At 43.9% G+C, this 26224-nt stretch overlaps 1 protein-coding gene across 3 annotated transcripts in view; it reads right to left on the bottom strand.

Annotated features, from left to right (window-relative positions):
* The window catches only part of setd2 (SET domain containing 2, histone lysine methyltransferase), a 97719-nt gene that overhangs the window by 17387 nt on the left and 54108 nt on the right, over positions 1-26224 (bottom strand). For 2 of the 3 annotated variants that reach the window (XM_052022974.1, XM_052022975.1), the window contains exons 6-16: positions 25786-25914; positions 24425-24548; positions 21248-21325; positions 17004-17101; positions 15948-16083; positions 14761-14895; positions 13067-13195; positions 10981-11604; positions 8958-9012; positions 5928-6114; positions 110-785 (exon numbers count right to left, since the gene is read on the bottom strand). In XM_052022974.1, coding sequence (XP_051878934.1) covers positions 110-785; positions 5928-6114; positions 8958-9012; positions 10981-11604; positions 13067-13195; positions 14761-14895; positions 15948-16083; positions 17004-17101; positions 21248-21325; positions 24425-24548; positions 25786-25914 — 2371 coding nt within the window. The remainder of the gene's footprint in view (positions 1-109; positions 786-5927; positions 6115-8957; positions 9013-10980; positions 11605-13066; positions 13196-14760; positions 14896-15947; positions 16084-17003; positions 17102-21247; positions 21326-24424; positions 24549-25785; positions 25915-26224) is intronic. The other variant, XM_052022976.1, reaches the window with a different exon arrangement.

Raw genomic sequence — 26224 nt, 5'->3', positions numbered from 1 at the left:
GACTATGGAAAGACAGACAGACCTCCATTTATGTTCGCCTTATCACTCCATTAACACATTCCTCCCCTTCCCTGCAATGATTGACAAATACGAGAGGAAAAGGCAATACCTGGACAATTTGTTGCGTAGCTTGTCCATAGGGAGAGGATATGCTGTAGACGGTCTGACATGGCTGTCCTTGATAATAAATTGGTGTCTGCGACTGCCCACTGGCATACTGCTGGTGCACTGCTAGAGTCTGCTGATTGGGATCCCACACCCCATAGCTCTGCCCTGTTGCTTGAGTGCCCGACACTTGTATTACTGCTACGCTTGGATCCTGCGAAATAACGCTGGGAGTCTGAGCCAGGTACTGCTGGCCTTGGACATCTACCTGGGGAGACAGGTGCTGGACTGCAGGGTGTCCTGTTGGCATGGATTCTCCCAATATTGGCTGTGGATGCTCATAGCTCATCTGTGGCGGGCACATGGGCTCTACGTTTGGTGTTGGGAGGAGTACTTTGCCAGCGTTGGGGTTGACTGGGTCAACATAAGTCTGCAGAGGGTAGCCTGGCGGGTAACTGGCAAAGTTCTGGTGAGAGTTGGTATAGGTTCCACTGTCATAAGGCACCTGTGAGCTGACACAAATTGGTTGTATCTGCTGCTGCTGCTGCTGCTGTACCAGGTACAGGTTCTGTTTCTGGGCTTCCCTCTGAGCCACCTCTTGCTCAAAGAGTTTCCTCCGTTCCTCAGTGGAAAGTTTACTCCTGGTTTTCTTCTTCTTAGCTGGTGTTGCACCATCATACCTTTTCAATATAAAAAATACAACGATACACAGGTCAGTAAAAAAGTTTATAATTAGAAAAAAAAATCTCCTTTGCACCTAGGATTGAACTCTCAGTTTCATTTCAAAAATAAAAGAAAATTAAAAAACTGCAGAAATCTGAAAAATAAAGAGAAGATGCTGCAACACTGCAGGTTAGATAGCAGCTTTAGAAAGAGGAACAGTTAACATTTCAGGTCTGGGACCCTTCATCAGAACTGGGAAAGCGAGAAAACAAGTTACTTTTCAGTAGCAGGAAAGTGTGGGAAAGTGATGGGTGGGAAAAAAAAGAGAATATAATGTCATACAACATGGAAACAGGCCCTTTGGCCCAACTGATCCATGCTGACCAAGATGTCCCATCCAAGCTCATGCCATTTGCCTGCATTTGGCCCATAACCTTCTAAACCTTTCCAATCCATGTACCTGCCCAACTGTCTTTTAAAAGTTATCATTCTACCTGCCTCAACCACTTCCTCTGGCAGCTCATTCCACATACATACCACTCTGTGTGGAAAAAAAAGTTATCCCTCAAGTTCCTATTAAACCTTCCCCCTCTCACCTTAAACCTATGCCCCCTAGTTCTTGATTCCCCAACCCTGGGAAAAAGACAGAGCATTCACCCTATCTATGCCCCTCATGGTTTTATACACCTCTACAAGATCACCTCTCTGTCTCCTATGTTCCAAGCAATAAAGTCCTAGCCTGTCCAACCTCTTCCTATAACTCAGTCCCTCAAGTCCTGGCAGCATCCTTGTAGATCTTTAGTTACCTAAAGTTAGAGAACTTGATACCGAATCCCAAGGCCTCAACACACTCAGATGGAAAATGAGGACCTTGAGGTAACCGTACAGGACACCACAGGCAGAAAGGTCAGAATGGAAGCAAGTTGGCAAATTGAAGTGGCAGGTAACCAGAAGTTCAGGATCATTTTGTGGAATGAACACAGGTGCTCCTCAAAGCAATCACCCAATCTGTATTTGGTTTCTCTAATGTAGAGGAAGACATCTTGTGAACACCAAATGCAGTACACTAGATGGGAAGAAGAGTATGCGAATTGCCACTTCATTTGGAAAGACTGCCTGGGTCCCTGGATAGATGGATGAGAAGAAGTGAAAGGACAGGTATTGCATCTCCTGTTGTTGCATGGGAAAGTGCCATAGGATGGGGAGTGGTAAGAGGGGATGGAAGAGCAGACCAGGGAGTGGCAGAGGGAGCAATCCCATCGAGGTCTTGAAAGGGCAGGAGGTTGTGTAAAGGGCAGGCACAGCAGTGCAGTGGTTAGCGTAACGCTGTTACAGCACCAGCGACCCGGGTTCAATTCCGGCCGCTGTCTGTAAGGAGTTTGTACGTTCTCCCAGCGTCTGCATGGGTTTCCTCCGGGTGCTCCAGTTTTCTCCCACATTCCAAAGACGTACAGGTTAGGAAGTTGTGGGCATGCTATGTTGGTGCCGGAAGCGTGGCGACACTTGCGGGCTGCCCCCAGAATAGTCTATGCAAAAGATGCATTTCACTGTGCATTTCGATGTACATGTGACTAATAAAGATACCTTATGTGTGTGGTGGTGACATTTTGTTGGAGCTGGTGGAAATCGTAAAGGGTGATTTGTTGAAATGTGAATGCTGGTGGGATGGAAGGTAATGATCAGAGGAACTATCCTCTTGGACTGAGTGAGAACAGAGAGGATGAGGGAAATAGATGCCATGCAGTCAAGGGCTCTGTCCACTATAGTAGCAGGGAAGCCTCAGTTCAGGAAGAAGACAGACATTTGAAATTCAGCCGCTTTACCTTAAAGTTTAACAAGCATTTCACCTGTAAAATACTTTATGATTTTATTCTCACCATGTGCCAGACACGCCTGATGGTTTGCACAGCCACAACTGAGTGGTCGTTAGGTCACATAAGAGGGTATTAACTATTGCCCAATAAACTGGTGAGATCTCTCTTGTCCTCTTGCTCCTGTCGACAGGGAATAGAGCCACCTAGGAATGAAGGTTCAGACTTCCACCCAAAACCACCTTTATCCTTCCGCTGATTTGAGGCACTTTTTGAAAAACCACCTATTTGACCCAGTTTTTGATCACCTCTTCTAACGATCACTTCTTTGGCTCAGAACCATTTGGGATAACATTGGAATCCTTTGTTAAGGTGGCAAAAGCAGGTCATTTATCCTGAGATTGAAAAGGCCACTGTTAGGATTCTTTGTGCATGTAACAAATAGGATGGATAAAGGGGAACCAGTTAGATGCTTTCGTATTTGGACCTCTGGAAGACATTTGAAAACGTAACTTCAAAAGATTATGATGCACAAGGTTGGAGTAATATACTGGCATGGATAGTGGAATGGTTAACTTGCAGAAAACAAAGTTAGGGTAAATGGGTTATTTCTGGATTGACAAATCAGTACTAGCAGGATGCCATGGGGATTAGAATAGTCTATATTGTTGGGCTGTATGGAGGGACCGAGTTACTGCAACCAAGTTTGCTGATGATATAAACAAAAAGGTGGGTTTACAAGTTGTGAGGAGGACACAAAGAGCTTGCAAATGGGTATAGGTAATTAAAGTGAGTGGGCAAGAAGTTGGTAGGTGAAGCATAATGTGGAAAAACACAAGATTATCCACTTTGGAAGGAAGAATGAAAAGACATGAAGTAATACTGGAAGAGCTGATGAGATGGAAGCTGGTAAATTCCAAGGATCTGATGATCAACCTCCCAAAGTCTTGAAAGAAGACTGATTAGCACATTAGTGCATGGGCCCCAGCTATTCACAATCTATGACAATGATTTGGCGGAGAGGACCAAATGCCATATTTCCAGTTTGTCGACAATACTAAACTAGGCAGGATTGAGAGCAGGGAGGAGAATGTACAATGTAGGGAGCTTTGTGGAAAATGGAGAAGCTGAGGGAGTGTGTGAGAACATGGCAGGTGGTAAATAAATGTGGGAGAATAGGTCTTCTTAGAGGAATACAAAAATGCAGAGTGTTTGTAAATAGTGAGAGATTGTGTAATGTTGATGTTCAAAAGTCACTGAAGGCCAACATGCAGATGCAGCAGGTGACCAGGAGGGCAAATGGTATCTTTGCCTTGAAATCATCAGGGTTTGATTACAGGAGCAAGAAGATCTTTTTGCAATAATATCGGACTCTAGAGTACTGAGTACAGTATTAGTCTCCTTACCCAAGAAAGGAAGGCAGCAAATATTAAATTAATTGGTTGCAGAAAGGACAGATTTGCCATTTGAGGAAAGATTGAGTAGCTTGGGACTCTACTTTCTAGTTTAGAAGAATGAGCAAGACCCCTCATTGAAATGTACATAATTCTTAGAGTGTTTGACACGCTAGATGCAGGGAGGATGTTTCTCTTTACAAAGGAGTCTAGGATCAGAGGCACCATTTGCAAATAAGGAGTATGCCAACTAGGATTCAGAGAAGGAGAAACTTCCTCACTTAGAGGGCAGTGAATCTTTGGAATTGTCTGCAGCAGAGGGCTGAGGCAGTTCCATCATTGCATTCATTGAAAACAGCAAATGATAAATTTCTGGATATTAAGAGAAGTAAGGGAAATGGGAATAGTGTAGGAAAATGGTGTTAGGAAGGAAGATCTGCCATGATCACGATGAATGATGGAGCATGCTTGGAGGGCCAGATGGCTTACTCTTATGTTCCAATTTAAATCTAGTGAGACTACAAAACATTGTGATAGGGAACTGGGGTTCTAGTACATGAAACAAAACTTTTGCATGCAAGTACAGCAAGTAGTTAAGACTAATGAAATGTTGGTGTTTTTTCGCAAGGAGTATGGAGTATAAAAGTAGGGGAGTTTGATGTAATTTTACAAATGTGCTTCCAAGAACATACCTAGAGTACTGCGGAGGTGCAGTCATCGACTATGTTCAAGGCAGAGACAGACATTCAGACAACAGGGGAGTCAAGAGGTAATGGAGAGAGGAGGAGGAGGAGGAGGAGGAGGAGGAGGAAAGTGGTGTTGTAGCTAAAAATGGATCAGCCACCATCTTATGAATGGTGGAGGAAGCTCGAGGTATCAATTGGCTGACTCCTGCTCCTAATATTACAGGATTGATTGAATTCAGTATCACAATTGTACATACCAAATCACTATGCTTTGATGGCACTTTCCAAACCTGTAACCCCCATCACCTAGAAGGCCAAGGCAGTGGTGGATGGGAACCATCATATGCCAGCTCCATTCCAAGGCACATACCATCCCAACTTCAGCTTTCCTACAGGGTCAAAATCTGGGACCCCCAAGTGGCACTGAGGTGATTCCCTCAGTATCACAGTGGTTCAGAAGGCCTTCTTGCAAACAGACAGGGATGGACAATATAACGCAATTGATCTCCAAAAGCTGACAATTGCTTTGAGAACATTTTTTTCTTGAATTTGATTTCATGCCTCTCAAGCTGTCAGATCAATGCCATGAGCAGCACAATACCATAATTTATAATATATAAATGTACTTTTCACAATCTGGGACACCTTGAAGTCATCTCACAGCCAATGAAGTACTTTAAAGCACCATGAAACGTGGTTGAGTTGGAACATGGTTAATGTTACAATCAATTTGCACAGCCAGAGCAACTTGAGCACTGATTCCAAAACAACAGTTCATTGCTACATTGGGGAAATATACTGTTGGGCGTGTCATCTTTAAGCTGTGGCATAAAGCCAAGGTCCAGTCTGACCTCTCAGGAAACGCAAAAGATCCCATGACACCATTTGAATAAAAGCAAGCCAGATCTCACTGATACCCTAACCAATAATTTTCCATCAACCAACATCACTGAAAGAACTATGTGGTCACTGTATCATTGCAGCTTGTGGGAAGGGACCTTGCAGTGTTCAAATTGATTCCATCTTTTACACAACAGTCACCACTTCATTTGCTATAATTGCTTGGAGACACCCTGAAAGCTTGAAAAGCATTACTTAAACGCAAGTCTTTATGATATGTATTTTCTGGTCTCTTTAAAAAAGCACAATAGTAATTCACATTAACATACATGATAAGGCCAGTTACAAATTCTGCTGTGAAACATCACAACTAAGTAGCTGGTTGCAAGTCCTTGTCTAAGGCTTAAGGAAACAGAAAAGAAACTTGCCTCTCATCTGGAACTGATCTCTTCAGTCCTTCTCTTTCATAGGCAGAGGGAGGAGGGGAGGTCGTTGGCCTGCGCTTCTTCCGATCTTTGCTGAGTGATTTGTCCGTGTCCTTCTCTTTGCCCGAGTTCACTGGAGTTTTTGGAACCTGGGAGGCATCCTTTTGTAATGTTCCATCCCTGCCCCGCTCTGAAATACAAGGTACGTCAGCAGAACTTCAGCATCTTTCTACCATAAGAACCATTTTAACATGGGATTAAATCAACAGGTCCATCCCCTCAGTACTAATTAACAAGCTTTAAAACCTGGGCCTCCGTACCTCCCTCTGCAACTGGATCCTCTACTTCCTTATCAGAAGACCACAGTCAGTGCGGATCTGTAGTAACAGCTCCTCCTCGCTGACAATCAACACAGGTGTACCTCAATGAATGCATGCTCACCCCATTGCTCTACTCTCTCTATGCTCATGATTGTCTGGTTAGGCACAGCTCAAACACCATCTACAAATTCACCAATGACACCACTGTTCACTGTTGTTGGTAGAATCTCAGATGGTGATGAGAAGGCGTACGGGAGTGAGATCGGCTGGTTGGGTGATGTCACAAATAACCTCACACTCAACGTCAGCAAGACCAAGGAATTGATTGTGGACTTCAGGAAGGGAAAGTCAGGAGAGCACACGCCAATGCTTAGTGAGAGGTCAGCAGTGGAAAGGGTGAGCTGCTTCAATTTCCTGGGTGTCAACATCTCAGAGGATCTACCTTAGGCCCAACACATTGATGCAATCACGAAGGCGGCACGCCGGCAGCTCTACTTCATGAGTTTGAGGAGATTTGGTACGTCACCAAAGACTCTTGCAAATTTCTACAGCTGTTCGGTGGAGAGCATCCTGACTGGTTGCATCACCACCTGGTATGGAGGCTCCAATGCGCAGGATCGAAAGAGGCTGCAGAGGGTTGTAGACTCAGCCAGCTCCATTATGGGCACATCCCTCCCTGCCATTGAGGACATCTTCAAAAAGCGGTGCCTCAAGAAGGCAGTATTCATCATTAAGAACCGTCACCACCCGGGACATGCCGTCTTCACGTTACTACAATCGGGGAGGAGATATAGGAGCCTGAAGACCCATACTCAACGTTTCAGGAACAGTTTCTTCCCCTCCGCCATCAGATTTCAGAAGGGTCCATGAACACCAGCTCAGTATTCCTCTTTTGCACCATTTATTTATTTTTGTAACATAGTAATTTTAATGTCTTTATGCCTTGCACTGTACTGCTGCCTCAAAACAACAAATTGTCAGTTATAAGAAACCTGATTCTGAACAGGAAAATGTACATATTGATCTATAGATTAACTTTTGTTTCTATTTTCTCTTAAAATAAAACACAACCAAGATCAAATCCACTGGCTCCCAGCCCGGTCAGCAGAAAAACAGATTGGGGTAAAGGTTGGCACTTGCTCCAACAGAAAGTCTCCCTCCCCAACCCAGTGCCCACAGATTTTTTCCACATGGCTATTATAGTGGCAGTTGTTGGCAATGAAATACTAACAGGTAACCCTTCCCTTACCCCTAAGTTGCCAAAGGATTTCAAGCAGGAATCGACTTGACATCAAGTCAGGCTCAACAGAGGTGGTTATCTCGTAACTGCGCTCTAAAGAGATCTAGAAGGATACTGTTGTATTAAATGAAACCACCACCTTCCCAGAGCAACAAGGGATTGGTAATGAAAGTGTCACCTACCATCTGAGGAAAAAAATAAAGCTTTTGACTTCAAGTGAACTGTCAGGTGGGACTATGATCTCAGGATAAGAAATAGGAGCAGGAGTAGGCCATCTGGCCCATCGAGCCTGCTCCACATTTCAATAAAATCATGGTTGATCTGGCTGTGGACTCAGATCCACCTACTTGCCTTTTTCCCGTAACCCTTAACTCCCCTACTATGCAAAAATCTATCTAACTGTGTCTTAAATATATGTAATGAGGTAGCCTCTACTGCTTTTCTGGGCAGAGAATTCCACAGATTCACTACTCTTTGGGAACAGCAGTTTCTCCTCATCTCTATCCTAAATCTATTCCCCCGAATTTTGAGGCTATGTCCCCTAGTTCTAGTCTCACCTACCAGTGGAAACAACCTTCCTGCCTCTATCTTATCTACCCCTTTCATAATTTTATATGTTTCCATAAGATCCCCTCTCATTTTTCCCCAATTCCAGCGAGTAGAGTCCCAGGCAACTCGATCTCTCCTCTTAGGCTAACCCCCTCATCTCTGGAATCAACCTGGTGAACCTCCTCTGCACCGCCTCCAAAGCCAGTATATCCTTCCTCAAGTAAGGAGACCAAAAGTGCACGCAGTACTCCAGGTGCAGCCTCACCAGTACCCTGTACAGTTGCAGCATAACCTCCCTGCTCTTAAATTCAGTCCCTCTAGCAATGAAGGCCAACATTCCATTTGCCTTCTTGATAACCTGTTGCACCTGCAAACCAACCTTTTGTGATTCATGCACAAGCACTCCCAAGTCCCCCTGCACAACAGCATACTGCAATCTTGCACCATTTGAATAATAATCTGATCTATTTTTCCTATATTTGATTCATAGGAAGCTGTATGTGAGAAGGAAGTGAAGTAGTGGGATTTGTTCTGCATTGCTCTAGCAAATAGAAGGCGTAAACACAATGGGTCGAATAGCTTCCTCCCACACTCAGTTTTAGTGAGTAAATAGATCCATTAATAATTTAAAAGGAAACTAGTTGCACATCTGAGAAAGAAAAATGTAAAATGCTGCAGGGAAATAGAAAAAGGGACTAATTGATAAATAGTTTCAAAGAGCCAACACAGATAGATGGGGGCCAAATAGTGCAAGATTCTACACTTCTATGTATAATGGAAGGCAAAGTGAAAATAAATGTAATACAAACATATTTGCAATTCAACTACAAAAACCACTGAACTATAAGTGGGCAAACTCTAAGCTGTCCTCCGTTTCCCATCTTCCCCTCCCCTCAGGAATTGATCCCCACTGCTTATACTTACCAGTACTTTCTCGTTCTGCTTGGCTTCGGTCCTTCTTGGGAATTCTATACACCTCCTGATTAACAAAGATTGTTCTATTAGAAACAAGCTTTTATATCAAACTGTCACATCTCAAGGTACTTCACGCACAGCAAGTTACCTGGCACGTAAAAGGCTGGTCTACGACGCAAGAGCTCACAGTATGGGGATTGAAGACTGGTTGTCACACAGAAGACACAGAATTGGGATAAATGGGTGTTTTCCAGGTTGGAAGAATGTAACTAGATCACTCTTGACTCCCAATTATTTACTGGAGGATGAGCCAGTATGCAAGGTATCCAAATTTGTTGATGACATGAAAATAGGTGGGAAGGTATATGGCAGTAAAGATATTGGACTCTTCAACAGGATATAGGGAGGTTGAGTGAGTGAGTGAGTGAAAACTTGGTTTATTATTGTCACATGAACCAAGGTACAGTGAAAAGCTTTATTTTGTAGGCCATCCATAAAGATCATTTCATTACATCAGTGGACTGAGGTAGTACAAGGGAAAACAATAACAGAATGCAGAATATGGTGCTGCAGTTACAGAGAAAGTGCAGTGCAGATAGACAATAAGGTGCAAGGCCACGACGAGGTAGATTGTGAGGTCAAGAGTCCATCTTATTGTATAAGGGGACTGTTCAATAGTCTTATAACAGCTGGATAGAAGCTGTCCTTGAGCCTGGTGGTACATGCTTTCAGGCCTTTATATCTTCTACCCTATGGGAGGGGGAGAAGAGAGGATGTCTGGGGTGGGTGAGTTTTTGGAGTTTAATGAAGTTTAACGTGCAGAAAGTGTGAAGTTATGCACTTCCACAAGGGTAATCCAAAGGCAAACCTACCTGAAAGGAGAGTAATTGCAAATGAGTGAAGTAAAGGTGTCCTTGTGCAAGAAGCACAGTAGGTTGGCAGCAATAGTTAGGAAGGCAAATGGCAAGAGGACTGGAGTTTAGAAATAGGAAGTATTATTGCAATTGTACGGGCTGTTGGTAAGGACACACCTAGAGTGGTGGGGCAGTTTTGCTCCCTTTATTTAAGGATATACCAACTCTGGGAGCCAAGTCCTGGGATGAGAGGGTTGTTCTATTGTGAGCCACTGAGGAACTTGGATCTATATTGGTTGGAGTTTAGAAGAACGAGGGATGATCTTATGGAAACATGCAAGGACCCAAGGGGGGCACGACAAGGTCACGATGTTTCCAGTAGTGAGAGTCTCGAATGAGTGGACATATGTCTACTATGTCTCCTATATATATATATATAGATAGCTATGTCTCCTTGGTCATTTCAAACTGAGGTACATAGGAAGGTTTTGCAGAGGGTGGTGAATCTCCAGAGTTTTCTGCCCCAGAGGGTTGTGGAACTTGATTATTGCAGATATTTAAAGAGGTAGATAAACTTTTGAAATCTGGGGAATTCAGGGCTATGGGAACTGGCACAGAAGAGGAGCTGTGGCCTGGTCTGGATCATGTTGAACAGGGCATCAGGCCCGAGGCACCAGGTGGCCCATTCCTGCTACCATTTTCTTGTGTCCTTGTGTAAGCAGTGTTGGAAAATATGGCTGTCATTTTGTGCAGAGAAAAGAACATCTGCTCAAATTTTTTTTGTCTGAGGGATAAAAGTTGGCTAAGTCAATGGCAAAAAATTCCACAACCTTCTTCAAATGAGGGTATTGGGATCTACGGCATTCACCAGAATAGGCAGATGAGGCATCAGTCTGGTGGATCTGTGGCAGTAGAATACTCCCAGGCATTGAGTGGAGAAAACCTACTCGTTTTAGAACTTGAGAGGTCCAACGTTTCTGTTCCTCATAAGTACATCAAACATTAAATTATACACACTACCAAGCTAGCTAATATGCCTTTGATTTGAACGATAAAGAATGCAATAATTTCCCTAGTGAACCCATTGACCACTCACTCACTGCTTCCAAAGATTAGTTTAACTTCTCCCACCTCCAGTGCAGACTGTGCCCTCTCACAAGGTACATGCCAACACCCACCTTCAGGTCTTTCCAGACATCGAGTAACTTCATTGCCAACTCGCTTACATCTTCAATTTTGCAGGACTGCTCTTGGCTTCGTTCACTCTCTACATCTGACACACCTTCCTCTTCATCCTGTGATGGTGTCTCCACCAAGGCTCCCTCGTCCAGCTTCGCCCCATTGGTTGCCTTCAATGCGGGGTCCTGGGAATCTTGGGGCTCCGCATCGTCACCTGGCACCTCGCTATGCAGCTCCTCCTCGTCTGCGGGGAGACACGACAACGGCTCAACCGTTGTGACAACCTCATCCTTTGCCTCTTTGACCTCAATCTCCCCATCGGAGGCTTTGCTCGTGTCTGACAACCCGCTGTCCATGCTGTTCTCGCTCATGATCTTCAGTCTCCGCATCACCAGTTTTTTCGGGGTGTCGCTATCAGCCTCGCCACTCTGCTTCAGCCCGGGATCCTGGGTATTCAGTGGTGTTTGTGCACGGGAGGTGTTTTCACTTGAATACCCATCTGCCTCACTGACGTGGGGAGCCGATGCCTTTGTCTGGGCCCAACGCTGAATGATGGGCAGGAGCTTGCTTTCCTCAAGCATGTTCTTTGTGGGAATTGGTAACAGCTCTAGAGTCTTCATGATCTGCAAAGACAAATTATTCACAACTCAAATCAAGGCTACTTTCTCTCTGCAATTCAATTAATCTTCACTAACCATTGAATTTCTTAACATAAAGTACTTACTCTCCCATTTCAGAACCCAGATTTGACATTATTTGCTTCATCTTGTCCCCTACTCATTCCAACCTTTGTGGAACTCTTGCACTTTGGCCTCTTCAGCCAAGGTTTGCAGCAAAACTTATTCCCACTGACCCCACTCCCCACCTTCTGTACTGTGAGAGAAGACAATCGTAGAATCTCAGTGTAGAGTTTCCCCCCAGTAGAAGAACATTTGCTTTGAAACTGAAGTAGTAAATATACAGCAGTGTCCATCTTTTCTAACCCTCCCCCATTTTATCACCACTCTTTATACCTGCTCATCGCAGTCCCACATAACTATTTTTTAATATAGTTTGAGTAAAGTTTTATCTGGTCACATTCATAAGATGCAGCACAGATAAGAGTGAAGCTCCTTCTATACAGTTCTATCAAACAGTCCAGTCCAGGACAGTTACAGTGCTGAATAAATGTAATAGAAAGGTCCCTCTTTATTTTGCTATCAAACCAATCCAGAATACTGGTTAGGTGTAGAGGAAAATCAATTTCTATGCTTTTGTGTCAAATATATCCAGGTTTTCAGAACATAAGAAATAGAAGCAGGGTTAGGCCATTCAGCTTCTCATGCCTAGTCAACCATTCAATAAGATCATGGCCAAACACTTACTTCAATGACATTTTCTTGCACCAACCCACATCCATTGGTTCCCTTGATATCTAACAATCTATTGATTTCCTTGACGGAGCGGACTAGATGGAGTTTTACTCAGTATTTACCCATGCCACCATATGCTGGAGTAAGCCTTCAGCTGCACAATAATATTCTCATCTGACGAAGAAAGTACACAGTCAATCCCCACCCAACACAGTCTAGGTAATTAATGACCAGATTTCTGGCTCAGAATTTTGGTTTGACATCCACTAAGAGGTGTGGTGATTGCTGGTGGTCCCTGCTCAAGCAAAGGGCTGGTGAAATCCATAAAACCCTTATACCAGTGTGAAGCTAAGCACCCCATTGGCTGCAATAGTTACAGAGATGGAAAAAAATTCATGTTGCATCCCATTGAGCTGCTAATAAGCCTGCAAGTCCTGCACTTTCAAGGAAAGAATGTGAAGTTATAGAAACATCTGTCATCAAATGGTCATTACCAAGTGCTCAGTTTTCCAGCACTGGGTTATGCACAAAATCTACACAAACTTTTAAATCCCATTGCCAAAAGCTTATGCCAATCAACTGCTGATTGCCCATTTCACTCTCCCCAGTGTTGATGTTAGAGCTCCATCTGCTGGTGAAAGCTGAGTAGAGCCGAACCAACCCAAGCCCATGTTCAAAAGACTTCACTCTCAACAATCCCTGCAGGAATGCGAGAAACCTTAGCACCACGTACTTCAGTTTGAAGCTTAATATTATTGCTGGAATTCCCTCGGCTATCACCAAGTTCGGTCATCCAGATCCATAGAAGAGACAATCCATGATACTCCAGAAAGGACTTCAAGCAACTTTGCGAATGTGTGTTCTGTAAAGTAAATAAATGTTACCATACTGCTTTAAAAAAAACTCTGCACTTAAAAAAAAATTCTCCTCTCAGTGCCACTCTCTTTCTAAAATCAAAATTGATCTTTCGGACCTGGGCATCACTGGCAAGACCAACATTCATTGCTCCTCCCCAGCCTCCCTGAGAGGGTATTTGAGAGTTTTTTCCCCATCCACTGCAGTCTGCGTACTAAATGTTCTCAAATATTGTTAGGTAGGGAGTTCCAAGTGTTCTTGAATTGCTAGCTACAGTCTGATACAACTGCCTTCCTTATTAAACAACTTCAGTGAACAATTAAGAGACAATTATGGAATCACATGACTTAAACTAGTCAAAGACAGCAGACTTCCTTTGCTAAAGCACACCAGTGCCAGTGGAGATTTTGAATTAATCCAATAGCTTTGTAGTCACTTTTATTGTTGTCAGTTTTTCTGAATTCAATTCTCAAAATGCTTGTGGGATTTGAACTAGTATTCTCAGGAGCGTGGTGACTCATTGCAAGCTGCTCTCTGCAGATCCACTCATTACTCCTATTATAATCATTCTCTTTTAAATCTAACTTCTATGTCTCTAAGAATGCACTTTATTCTGCCTTCTGTTATTGTTTTACTTTGTACTACCTCAATGCACTGTGTAATGAATTGATCTATATGAACGGTATGCAAGACAAGTTTTTCATTGTACCTCTGTACATGTGACAATAATAAACCAGTACCCAATAAGTTCATTTTCTGGATTATGAGCTTTACTGGCAAGCCTAATATTTATTGCCCGTCTCTAATTCCTCTCAAGAAGGTGATGGTGAGCTGCCTTCTTGAACCACTACAGTCCTTCTGGCAAAGGTACCACCAGAGTGCTGTTGGAGAGGGATTCCAGGATTTAGACCAAATGACAAAGGACCTGTATTTCCAAGTCAGAATGATGTGCGACTTGGAAGGGAACCTGCGGGTGGTGATAGTCCCATGCACCTGCTTCCCTCGAACTTTTTGGTGGTACATGCTGCTGGTTTTGGAAGGTGCTGTCAGGGTAGTCTGGGTGAGTGACTGTAACACATTTTGCGCATGGTACACACTACACCAATGGTTGTTGGTGGGGTGCCAGTCAAGAACTTATTGAGAGCTGCACTCATCCAGGGAAGCAGGGAGTATTCCATCGCTCTTCTGACTTGTGCCTTGTAGATGATGGAAAGGCCTTGGGGCATCAGGAGGTGAGTCATTCACTGCAGGATACCCACCCTCTGACCTCAACTTTTAGCCACAGTTATTTACGTGGCTGGTCCAATTGTTTCTGGTCAGATGTGACCCCCAAGGGGGCTCCGAAGGGGTAATGCCACTGAATGTCAAGTATAGGGTGACTAGATATGATTGATGTGCCAAAGCAATACAAAGATACAGACAGATACTTAATCCACAATGCACATAAGGCAGCCAGTGATCCTCCCTCCAATAACATCTAGCTTAAATCTTAGCTTTAGTTATAATGGTGTTTCTCCCCCAAACCAGACCCTCACACTATTCCCACCCACTGTTCCAGGGCCTAGTCATTACCTGTATGATCTTGAGGCAGGTCAACTTCTGCTCCATTGTTTCTATCCGGACCATCAGCCGGGTTAAACTGAGCACTTGGTCTGAATCACACAGGCCGTCACCATTTTCTAGGAAGGCCTCCAGTTCTTCATCCACCTGACAAGAGAGGTTTTACCACTTGGTTTGAACAATACTGCTGCGGTGTCAAGTCCCTCCCCCTCCTGAACCTCTCAAGCATGCATGTCAGCTAAAATTGAGCCATGTATCCTGTGCCTCTACAGGTTGAAGAAACTACCCTACCCAGGCCAGCTGCATAAGTAACATTAAGGGCAAAGAAACTGTGCATCGTGATGTGAAACTGCACCAACCTCTGCTCTGCCAGGAGAGCATTTTGAATTCGACAACATTGATGTTTACACATTGATAAATCAAATTTAAATTTTCAGTTTGCTCTGGTAAGATCTGAACTCCAACCTCCCACTCTCTTGATTAATAGTTAAATAACATAATCACAACACTTCTGTATTGAGGGTGTGACCTCTTGACTCTGGTTGAAGAGCCCATTCACACTTGTACAAGATGACACAAATTAAACTTATGAAAAGTAACACAGGGTATCCAGCCCCCATGGAACATATACTCCTGGACTTGGACACGGTGGCAACTTTAGGAGAAGTGAGGGGGAAGATTTTTGTTATTTACTTTTTTAGATAATAGCATGGGCAGGCACAGTAGTGTAGAGGCAGGCACAGTAGTGTAGCGGTTAGCGTAACGCTGTTACAGCGCCAGCGACCTGGGTTCAATTCTGGACGCTGTCTGTAAGGAGTTTGTACATTCTCCTCGTGTCTGCGTGGGTTTCCTCTGGGTGCTCCGGTTTCCTCCCACATTCCAAAGACATACGGGTTAGGAGCTGTGGCCATGCTATGTTGGCGCCAGAAGAGTGGCGACACTTGCGGGCTGCCCCCAGAACACTCAACACAGGAGATGCATTTCACTGTGTGTTTCGACGTACATGCAACTAATAAAGATATCTTATGGTTGGCAAGGCTAGCATTTATTGCCTATTTCTAGCTACCCTTGAACAGAGTGCTCTGCTCGGCCACTTCAGAGGGCATTTTTAGTGTCAAGCACATTTGTGGGGGGACAAATGGAAGCTACAATTTGGGTGGCAGGGGTCACGTCGCAGATGGGTTTCAGACAATACTTACCGAGTCTTTCTTCCGGGACCGATCCTTGTCCTTTAGCTTGACCTTCCCTCCGGCTGCCCGAATGCTGACCCGGTTTTCACCACCCAAGTACCCACGGCAGTTTGCTGATCCACAGAAACACTTCTGAGCTTCCTTCCTGCATTCAGGGAGATTGAAATTGGTAATAGCGCAGCTCAGTAAGCTGAGCATCTTGTGCTCAGATACATGGTCACAACAACCAGTGCATGCCCAAGGCTGTACCTACAGCCACAACGTACCAAAGGCCATCCCGCTTGCTTCCTGTCCTGTCTGGCCAATCACCATGCATGGGCTGGAACTGCCAGTGATGTAGTTAAAGGAAGTGACCACTTCTCACGCAGCAAAGGTTGCAGCCGAAGACCCTCTGCCTGGTGCCCTCCCAACAGCAGCCCCCAACCCCCCTGAATCCAGGATCAAAGATCCAGGGATAAGATGCACAGAGACCATGGAAAGTCCAGTCTGATCTTCTGAGCATGAGTCCAGATCCAGGTTCAGGTCCATTTCCTGATCAAGATTCAGGTGGACTGTACCGGTGGGCTTGGGCTTGTCACAGGTGGGTACAAGTCTTTCACTGTACAATACTGGGCACAGTATCAATGTATAACAATGAGGTAGAGTAATGGTAGGGAAAGGTCACATCACATCAGTACTATGCTGGTAGAACAGGTCTGGCTGGGTGGAAGGAAGTACTGGCGATGTGGTGAACGGCAGCAGTGGGGGCAGCAAACAACAGCTGGGGAGGGGTCAGCAACAGGGCGAGTTGAGGCATTGAGATGAGCAGCAAAAGAAGCAGTAAGGAGGCAGTGAAGTTTGAGCAAATGGTCCCCTTGTCACTCTAGGTTCTGAAATCACAATAATCATCTTGACAGGTTGTTGATATGCACTCAGTGGATAGTACACACCGCATATCCATATTACAGCACCTGCATTGCATGCGTTTATATCTTTGATACAATACACAGTATTGAAGACCAATGTACAAACAGAGGAAAAACATAGGCACATCAACTGTGGAAACAGCTCACTGAAGAATCTTACCCATATCTCTGAAACTGGTAATCAAAGGTTAGCTCCGTTCCAGCCGGAACTGTCTTGGTTGTGAAAAATCCGACCCGCAGTTGTCCATTCACTGTCCACTATAAAGAAGAAATGCAAATTCAGAGCACCTTTCTAAAAAGATACACTTCTAGGTCAAGAAAATCAGCTCAGCTCACACTAACATCTCCCTCCACAGATGCTGCCTGACCCACTGAGTTGCTCCAGCATCTTGTTTGCCTTCCACTAACATTCTTGCCCGAGTGAGAATTTTTGGGTTCAATTCCCACTACAGAGAATGAAGCCATTAATCTATGCTGATGTTCCAGAACAGTAGTGAGGAATGCTACACCATACTTTTCAGAGGGACATTAAACTGAGACCGCCTGTTCACTTGGGTCAATGTAAATGGCACAATGACACCATTCAAACAGCTGGATAATTTTTCTGACCAAAATTATCCATTCATCAACACCATAAAAAACAATGACAAGGTCACTCCTCACATTCCAGAGACTTGGCTGCCATTTCTTTTCTACTTTACCAAAGCAATTGTACTTCAAGGATAATTCAACAGCCGCAAGGCTCTTTGGCTTAACCTGGGACTGTGCAAAGAATATAAGTGCAAGAGCTCTCTTTTAAAAGTTGAATGACCAACCCACAAAGCAGAATTAGCAATGGACTGGAAAAAACCTGTTTGTTTATAGTTAATTTTAATCCAGTTTGGGAAGGTAGGGTAGGGATGGTACAGCAGCTGGTAGACTTGTTGCCTCAAAACTCCAGTGACCTGGGCCTCCGGTACAGTCTGTGCTGAGTTTGCACGTTCTCCCCATGAAGATGTGGGTGGTCTGGTTTTCTCCCACATCCAATGTTGTGCTGGCAGGTTAAGTGGCCACTGTAAATTGCCCTAATGCGAGGGTGAGAGATAGAATCTGTATGGGGAAGTTTATGGGAATGTGGGGAGAATAAGTTACAAGGAAAATTAATGGGAGAATGGAAATGTTCCAAGATGTGGCATAGACTCCACCAATTTGACTGTTTCCAGGTCCCTCGCCTCAACAGGCTGATTTTTACCATGTACATACAAAGCACTTTATACCTCCACCGTGCATCAGGATGGCCTGACTGCCCTCCACTTCTTCCCTGAGTAGAGGCCCAACCAGTTTCCTGCTATCAACACACTCATTCGCCTGGATGAACAACTTCTCACATTAAACAATTTCTTCAAACCCATTCACTTTCTCCAGATCAAAGGTGCAGCAAGGGCACTTGCCTGGGCGCAAGCAATACCTGCCTTTTTGTGGGATATGTGGAACTGCCTTAACAGGAACATTCCCTCAAATGCTCTTTCCATACATCGATGCCTGCGTTGGTGCTGCCTACTGCACTCATGCAGAACCTGACCAATTCATTACTTTTGCTGCCAATTTCCACCCTGCTCTCAACCTTCACATGGACAATCTCTGACTCTTCCCTCCTTTTTCTGGATCTGTGCCTCCATCTTGGGAGATAACCTAGCTACTAACACCCACCACAAGCCTACCAACTCCCACAAGTATCTTGACCAAGCTTTGTCCCGTCCTGCCTCCTGTAAGTGACTCTATTCCATTCTCCCACTTCCTCTATCTCTGTCGTATTTATTCCGATGATGAGGCTTTCTATACAGGTGGCTCTGAAGTGCCTTCCTTCTTTGTGGTCCGTGGCTTCCCTTCTACCGTCGTATACAAAACCCTTTACCACACCTCACCCACTGCTCACACCTCTCTTTCACCCACTCTCCTCCAGGACAGGACAGGACGATAGAGTTCCACAGGTTCTCACCGACCACCCCACTAGCCTCTGCATTCAACAGATCATTCTCTGCAATTTCCTCCACCTTCAAAGAGATTCCATCACCAGGCACACCTTCCCCTCTCCTTTCAGCATTTCCCTTCCCGACTCCCAGGTGCAGCTCCTGTTCCCACCAACGACCCCATGTCTTACAGAACTTTCCCTTGCAACTGCAGGTGACGCAACACCCGTCTTTTCACCTCTTCCCTTCCCACCATCCAGGGACCCAAACAGTCTTTCCAGGTGAAGCAGTGATTCCTTGCACTCCTTCCAATCTAGTGTACACATTCTGGTCTCCTCCACATTGGAGAGACCAAATGCAGATTGTGTGACCGCTTAGTGGAATGCCTGCATTCAGTTCACAGGGGCGACTCAGAGCTTCTTGTTACCTGCTACTTTAATTCTCCATCCCACTCTGACCTGTTGGTCTGTGGCCTCTTGCACTGTGACGATAAGGCCCAAAGCAAGCTTGAGGAACAGCACCTCGTCTTCCACCTGAGCACTTTGCAGCTTTTTGGAGTCATTATATTCTACAACTCACGGTAATTTGATTTCTGTCTGTATCAGTTGTCCGTCTGCGATACTGACTCAGCTTATTTGTTTTTCTTTCCTCATTTTCTTTTTTTTTTCCCCCTCTCTGGGAGTGGAGGACATACCCAGCCTGACCTGCTGGGCATGTCTTCCTGCTCTGCAGTTTGCAACTTCCTCATTCTTTTGTTTATGTCTCACTCTCTAACTTCTCCCATTCAGTCATTGACCCCATACCTTGTTTACAGATTACCTCCATGGTCACACTGGTTTTATCCTATCAGAGACGTCCCTCTCCCCTACCCTTCCTGCAGCTTAACAAGCTTCTTTTCTCTTCTTCCAGTCTAAGCCCAAACATTAACTGTTTCTCTTCCCGCAGATGCTGCCTGATCCACTGAGTATTTACAACATTTTCTGTTTTTATTTTAGATTTCCAGCATCTGCAGTTTTTTTTTTGATTTCGACTCAATGGGCCAGACAGCCTCCCTCAATGTTGCATGGAAATGTGGAGTGCGAAGGGAAAGAATAGTTCAGAATTCTAGCTTCTCAACTCTAGAAACTCATCTTTTCATTGTTCCAAACAGGATTGAATTGCACAAACAAATTGAACTGCACAGTAAGAGCTAGAGCCTTGCTGTCCCAGATAACAATTGACAACACTGTCTTAGGCAGTGTCGCACCTTGGAATTACCTCAGTGAAACACATGTGGTTTACAAAAGGCCTCCTCAGCCTTGCCTGTGGTTCTCTAGGTTACAGACAAATGCTATCCAATAGCAATGATTGACCAGCCACAGCAGAAGTATTTTAGCCACAAATGCTGACTCTTAACAGGAAACACACCATATACTGTACTTCACATGCATGTATATTTACATAACATCAACGATTACTCAAGTAAACCTTCAGAGTCAGTAAACATTTGCACACTTGTGCTCATCTCACCCACCGTCTATTATACATTGTTAAATTGCTAGTCACAATTAGTTGCAGATGGATTCCTACTTAGGAACGTGGCTATTGGTGAAGGTACTGGACATGGCAGGACCAGAATTTTGTTGGTTTAATGCCAATTCCTGGAACCTGAAGCTTGCTGCTAGATGATTTACCAAAAAAAATGTAGTGTTTGTGGCCACCTCAAGATGCCCCAGACCATTTCCATCTAAAGTAGTACTTTGAAAGTAATCCATTAATTTTCCTGATTTGCCGGTGATGCCTGATTGCTCTCTGAAACCGTCTTGATCCAATGTCCCATCCATGTGACTGCATTACATTAGCAGGTGGCAGGGCCTGATGTAATGCCATCATACTGGCATGGAAGAACAAGCACCACCCAAAAACAGCAGCCAAAGAAACAGCAACCCAAAAAAAACGACACCCCTAGACTCCACATACTTCTGAATATCTCTGACATTCAGAAATATTCCAAAATATTCAATAAAGTTATTGGATTAAAGAAAAAGAAAATTAAAATAAAAATCTTAAAAACTGGAATACTTAAAAAAAACATTTAAGCACACTTTAAAAGGAGAAAGTGCTTGAAACTTGACTAGTTCATGAACAGCTGCTCTTCTTCATTCAAATAACTTAAATGCTGTTCCTGTACCAGGTCTAATTTGGTGCAGGCTCAGTGCGCATAACCTTTCAGCAACTGGAGTAAGTTCACATTCAGCCGACGAAGTCCTTGGAACACGTTCCAGGAAATGGCTTGTGAAGAGTGGCTGAAAATTTCTGGATTTCTGTGTTTGTGCAGGAATTCTGGTGGCAGCAGGAGACATTAGTGGGATGGGCAGGGAGATGGGGAGAAGGGAATGTAAAATGTAAAATGTAAAATGGAGGAAAAGAGGAACATTACGACCACATTACAGACTCATTGTTTCTATTCTCTCACCTTCTGGGTTTCACAATTGGGTTCACAGCTGTGGTTCATGAAACGAGAACAATTTCCTTTCAGAGTTGCATCAATGATCTAGTGAAAAGAAAAGCAAAAACAAAAGTGACATTTCATAAATAGATATTGCTCGTTATTATCAAAACAACAAGCACAGTGGCAGCTTACTTACTATTGTATTCAGACTGATTGTGGCCAGAGGGTGTTCTGCATAGTCAGAATTCACATCTCTTGGGCTGAACGTAAAACCGATGTGTCTTTTGATAAAGAGTTATCCTGCCCTGGCCAACATTCCTCTTTCAGCACTACCATCAAGGGGCAGGTCACCAGCTTACTGTGGTCTTTGGGGCTGCAATATTTTTAACACTCACTCCACTTGATTCACTGCAAAAATTTTACTCTGGTAGCCTCTCCAAAATCCATGATCTCTACCACCTAGAATGATAAGAACAGCAGGTGCATGTTGATTCCTGAGGGTGCAATGTGCCAGGTTAGAAGACGAGATGCAGAACATCTCCATTCTGTCCCCAGGGATGACCCCCAAGTTTCCAGATGCCTGTCAGTTTAATTTTCCATTGCACTCCTGCTCTGTCTCATGCACACATGAAGCAATGTGAACTCAAGGAACAGCACATCATCTTCCAACCCGACACATTGTCGGCTGCAGTGTTGTTTCCCCGAGGGCTGCAATTTCAGATAACCAGCTATTCCAGTGGTCATCCAATCGGTATTTGGTTTCCGTCACTGCAGAGAAAACTGTATCGTGAGCAACATAATTGTTGCACTGCACATTACGTAATGCGTCACTCCAGTATCAAACCTATAAAAGGTCTTCTCTTTTGCTCTCTCCTCCTTCCTCTTTCTTCGCAATTTGAAATTTGTTTCATATCGAATTTTTCCCAATGCTAATTTGATTCATGTTCATTGACGGCACAGTCACGTTGTCAAAATGCCGACTGTTGCAGATGTTGCAAATCTGAAATAAAAGCAGATAATGTTGGGATTTCTCGAAAGGTCAGGCAGCAGCTGTGGGGGCAGAGAGAGAGGGACAGACAGAGTCAATGTTTTAGTTTGTTGACTCATCTCCACAGATACTGCATGGCCTACTGAGAATTTCCAATGTTATCTTTTTTTATTTCAGACTTCCAGCACTTACAACATTTTTTTTTTTGACATGCATCACTGTACCTTCATTGAACACGACCAAGGGGTAAAATTAACAGTTCACCACTATCTTCTGAAAGGCAGCCACAATTAGATTATGTTTTAATGATATGTAAATAACTGCATTTCTCAGTTCCTTGCAAGGTTTCTAGAATGCAAGGCACCAATCCTAAACACCATGTGGAGTAGTCACATGCACAATCCAAATGCTAGTTGGTTTACAATTATGGACAAGCAGAATCAAGTTTATTATCACTGACATATATAATGTGAAATTTGTTGTTTTGTGGCAGCAATACAGTGCAAAGATATAAAATTACTATAAATTACAAAAGAAAGCAAAAAGGAACAACAAGGTAGGTACTGTTCATCGACGGGGGTGGGGGGGGGGGGGAGAGCTGTTTTGGAATCGTTGAGTGTGGGTCTTCAGGCTCCTGATCCTCCTCGATGGTAGTAACGAGAAGAGGGCATGTCCCGGATGTTGAGGGTCCTTAGTGATGGATGCCACCTTCTTGAGGTACTGCCTCTTGAAGATGTCCTCAATGGTGGGGAGGGTTGTGCCTGTGAAGAAGCTGGCTGAGTCTACAACCCTCTACAGTCTCTTGTGATCTTGTGCATTGGAACCTCCATACCAGGCTGTGATGCAACCAGTCAGAATGCTCTCCACTGTACATCTACAGAAATTTGTAATAGTCTTTGGTGACATACTGAACCTCTTAAAACTCCTAATGAAGTAGAGCTGCTGGCGTGCCTTCTTCGTGACTGCATCAATGTGTTGGGCCCAGGATAGGTCCTCTGAGATGTTGATGCCCGGGAACTTAAAGCTGCAAGCTGCTCTGCCTTTCCACTGTTGACCCCTCAATGCAAACTGGTGTGTGTTCTCCCAACTTCCCCTTCCTGAAGTTCACAATCAATTCCTTGGTCTTGCTGACGTTAAGTGTGAGGCTGTTGTTGTGACACCACTCAACCATCTATCTCACTCCTGTATTCATCCTCAGCAGTGGCATGCACAAGACTTTCAACTTGCTGGCTTTTGATAAACATATGTGCACATCCTTGATATCATAGGACAAACATGTGGATTTATGTCCATAAGCCATGTCCCTGCTTGACTCCCCCCAACCCCACCTGAATAAACAGTTTCCTCGAGGAGTTAGAGTAGCTAAGTGGACAGAAGAGTGAAAGAATGATTCATTCTTTAAAATGATGCACATCTTGTTTTAACTCCACCTGACGCAATATAGGGCCTTGTGTGAAGCAAAGTCCTACGTCCAGTCAATGTCTGTTAGGTGAATTCAGCCAGGCCAAGATGTTGGGTCAGCTGTGCCACAAGATCTTGAAGAATACCTCACAGAATACCTAGCACAGCCTCACAATGTTCCACAGTCTTCTGAGGAGTCACCGTATTGTGGAAAAATACAGCTGCCAATTTTTGCACGGCAAGATCCCATAAACAGTAATAAGAACCTCAGGAGAACTACACTCCATCTTATCAATATCATAGGATCTTTTACATACCTTTTGTGGGGTTCTGGTTTCGTGTGTCATCCCAGAGATGGCACCTTTGAGTGGAGCACTTGAATACTGCACAAAAATGATCAACTAGACAGCCCAGTAATAGTTTTCTTGCCTTTTTCTTGCCAACTCAGAAGGTTGAGAGTTACTGTAGTCTGGATTATATAACCACAGGCTCAAATGCATAATTTAGGCTACTGTAACTTAGACACTTAAGTAATTAACAACGTTTTTACATCTATAACAAAAGAATGAATAAAAGTTGGAGAATTTCTTTTTAAATAACTAAGCTTGTTGGGTCATGGATTACTCTATTTAGAAACAGTGGCAGAATCAGAATCCATACTGGCTTTTGAGTGGAAAATGAATATTTGACTGACAAATTTACAAGGGCATGATCAAAAGATGCAAGGTACAGAAATAAAGGGGATAATTCCTTCAATGAGTCAAGGGGCACCAAATGCCCTTTGAATCACATCACATAGATCATTTTCTCACCTCATCGTTTTTCAGTGCCATGAAGTAGTAATGGATGTTCTTATTCCGGGCATACTCCTTAACTCTGGTTTTGAATTCCTTGTGGTCCAGCACTTCCCCACAGTACTCCAGCACAAAGCTATTCCTGCAAAGACAAAGCCCACCTTTATTACAACAGTATTTTATTTCCCTACCCCTATTCCCTCACAACCAACACCTGCAATCTTGACTGCAAATCCAACCAATTTCACCCCGTCAAATAACCTATCCACTTGACAGAGGAGCTGGTACCCTACAAAAGCTGAGATCTTTTCACCTGACTATGATTATCCATGGTTGAAGACAAATATCCTTTAAAGATGATGAAAGTGGAAGGCCATACCTAACAGGGTGGAGCTGTTTAACTTCAAATAGATGACAGCAACCAGAGGGGAACGAGATCCAGAGTGATGAAAGGCGCAGTGACTGGATCTTGTAACAGTCATGCAGATTGAGTGATCAACTTTTGAGCAACAGCAGAATGAACTTCCACAAATACCAGCAATATAAACTTCACCAAGAGCTTAAAGAACACAAAGCATTTGGGCACAAGTTCAGAGTGCACACAAATTTACAATCACAAGTGGATGGTCACTTCGAAAATACACTAGGGCAAGATCTTGGAGACCATGAATTGAATCACAGTCCATTTTATCTTGCATTATCTGATTCTGGTTCTCAGGAGCATGTGCCTGGACAGGTAAAGTGCACTGAGACAACAACGATAGTTGAATTTGGAAATGTAGTTTTGTTTGTGTTGGGGTGGGGGGAAGGGTGGAGCAAAAGCAAAAAGAAAACCCATAAACAGCATCCAATCTGTTCCTAATTAGTCATTGTGGCATTAGTGGATGCCTGAAACTAGACTTCATTTGGAAGAATGGTTCATGAGGGGGATAGGTGACCAATGGAAAAATGGTGACATGTCCATCCTATGAATCAATAAGTAATGGCATTGTAAATGCAAACTAGTTCCATTCCCAGTACACATGGAGTTAGTTTGTTTCTTCTTCTGCAGCAAGTGAAGTTACATGGTTGACTTTAGCAATTTTAGGCTTGTGGTGGAGAAAAGTGGTGGGCAGTAGGATGAGGAAGACAAAGAATCCAGTGCCTCTTGCCTACTAAAGCGCGTGGGTGCAATTGAATGTTGCACAAAGACAAAGATGGGTTGGTCAGTGATGGCCCTATGGCTGAAGAGACCACCTCTAGGTGTGAGACTGCTTGTAGTCCAAAGAATAATCATCAGGTTTCTGGAAAGGACAACACCCACAGGCTAGGTGTGGAAAGGAGGAAGAAGTGATACATTGGAAATGTTTTACAAAGGCAATAAGTTCAGTTTCACTTACACTGATAATTCCTTATCTGCTCGGAGGCCCCAGCCTTTTCTCTCAGTCAGGATGACTTCTACATCTGCATACTGCCGCCTTTGAAACCTCCGGTTAGTACAGTACTCTCCATGCAGGCATCTTGATGAACTGAGAGGATGCAACAAAAAAAATGTCTGATGTTGTTGCAAAAAAGATACATACAAACAATTTATCCTCAAATAAGGTCAATCTGGGCCATTCAGTACTGCAATGAGCATCTTACTTCTCACTCCCCATGTTAGGACATTTCTTTGAAACTTTCATTATTTGCATGTTACTGACTTGAATTTCTGTAACATTTTACCATAGGTCACTACCTTGTCCTTCTAAAAATACCGTATGGTTTACCAGTAAATCTTCGTTGGTATCTTTTAATGGGTTTATTGTTACTTTCAAAAGATGGTACCTTCACCTCTCT

Source organism: Pristis pectinata, chromosome 9 (genome assembly GCF_009764475.1).
Source record: "Pristis pectinata isolate sPriPec2 chromosome 9, sPriPec2.1.pri, whole genome shotgun sequence".
NCBI classification, from domain to species: Eukaryota; Metazoa; Chordata; class Chondrichthyes; order Rhinopristiformes; family Pristidae; genus Pristis; species Pristis pectinata.
This window is presented reverse-complemented; position numbering and strand designations above follow the sequence as displayed.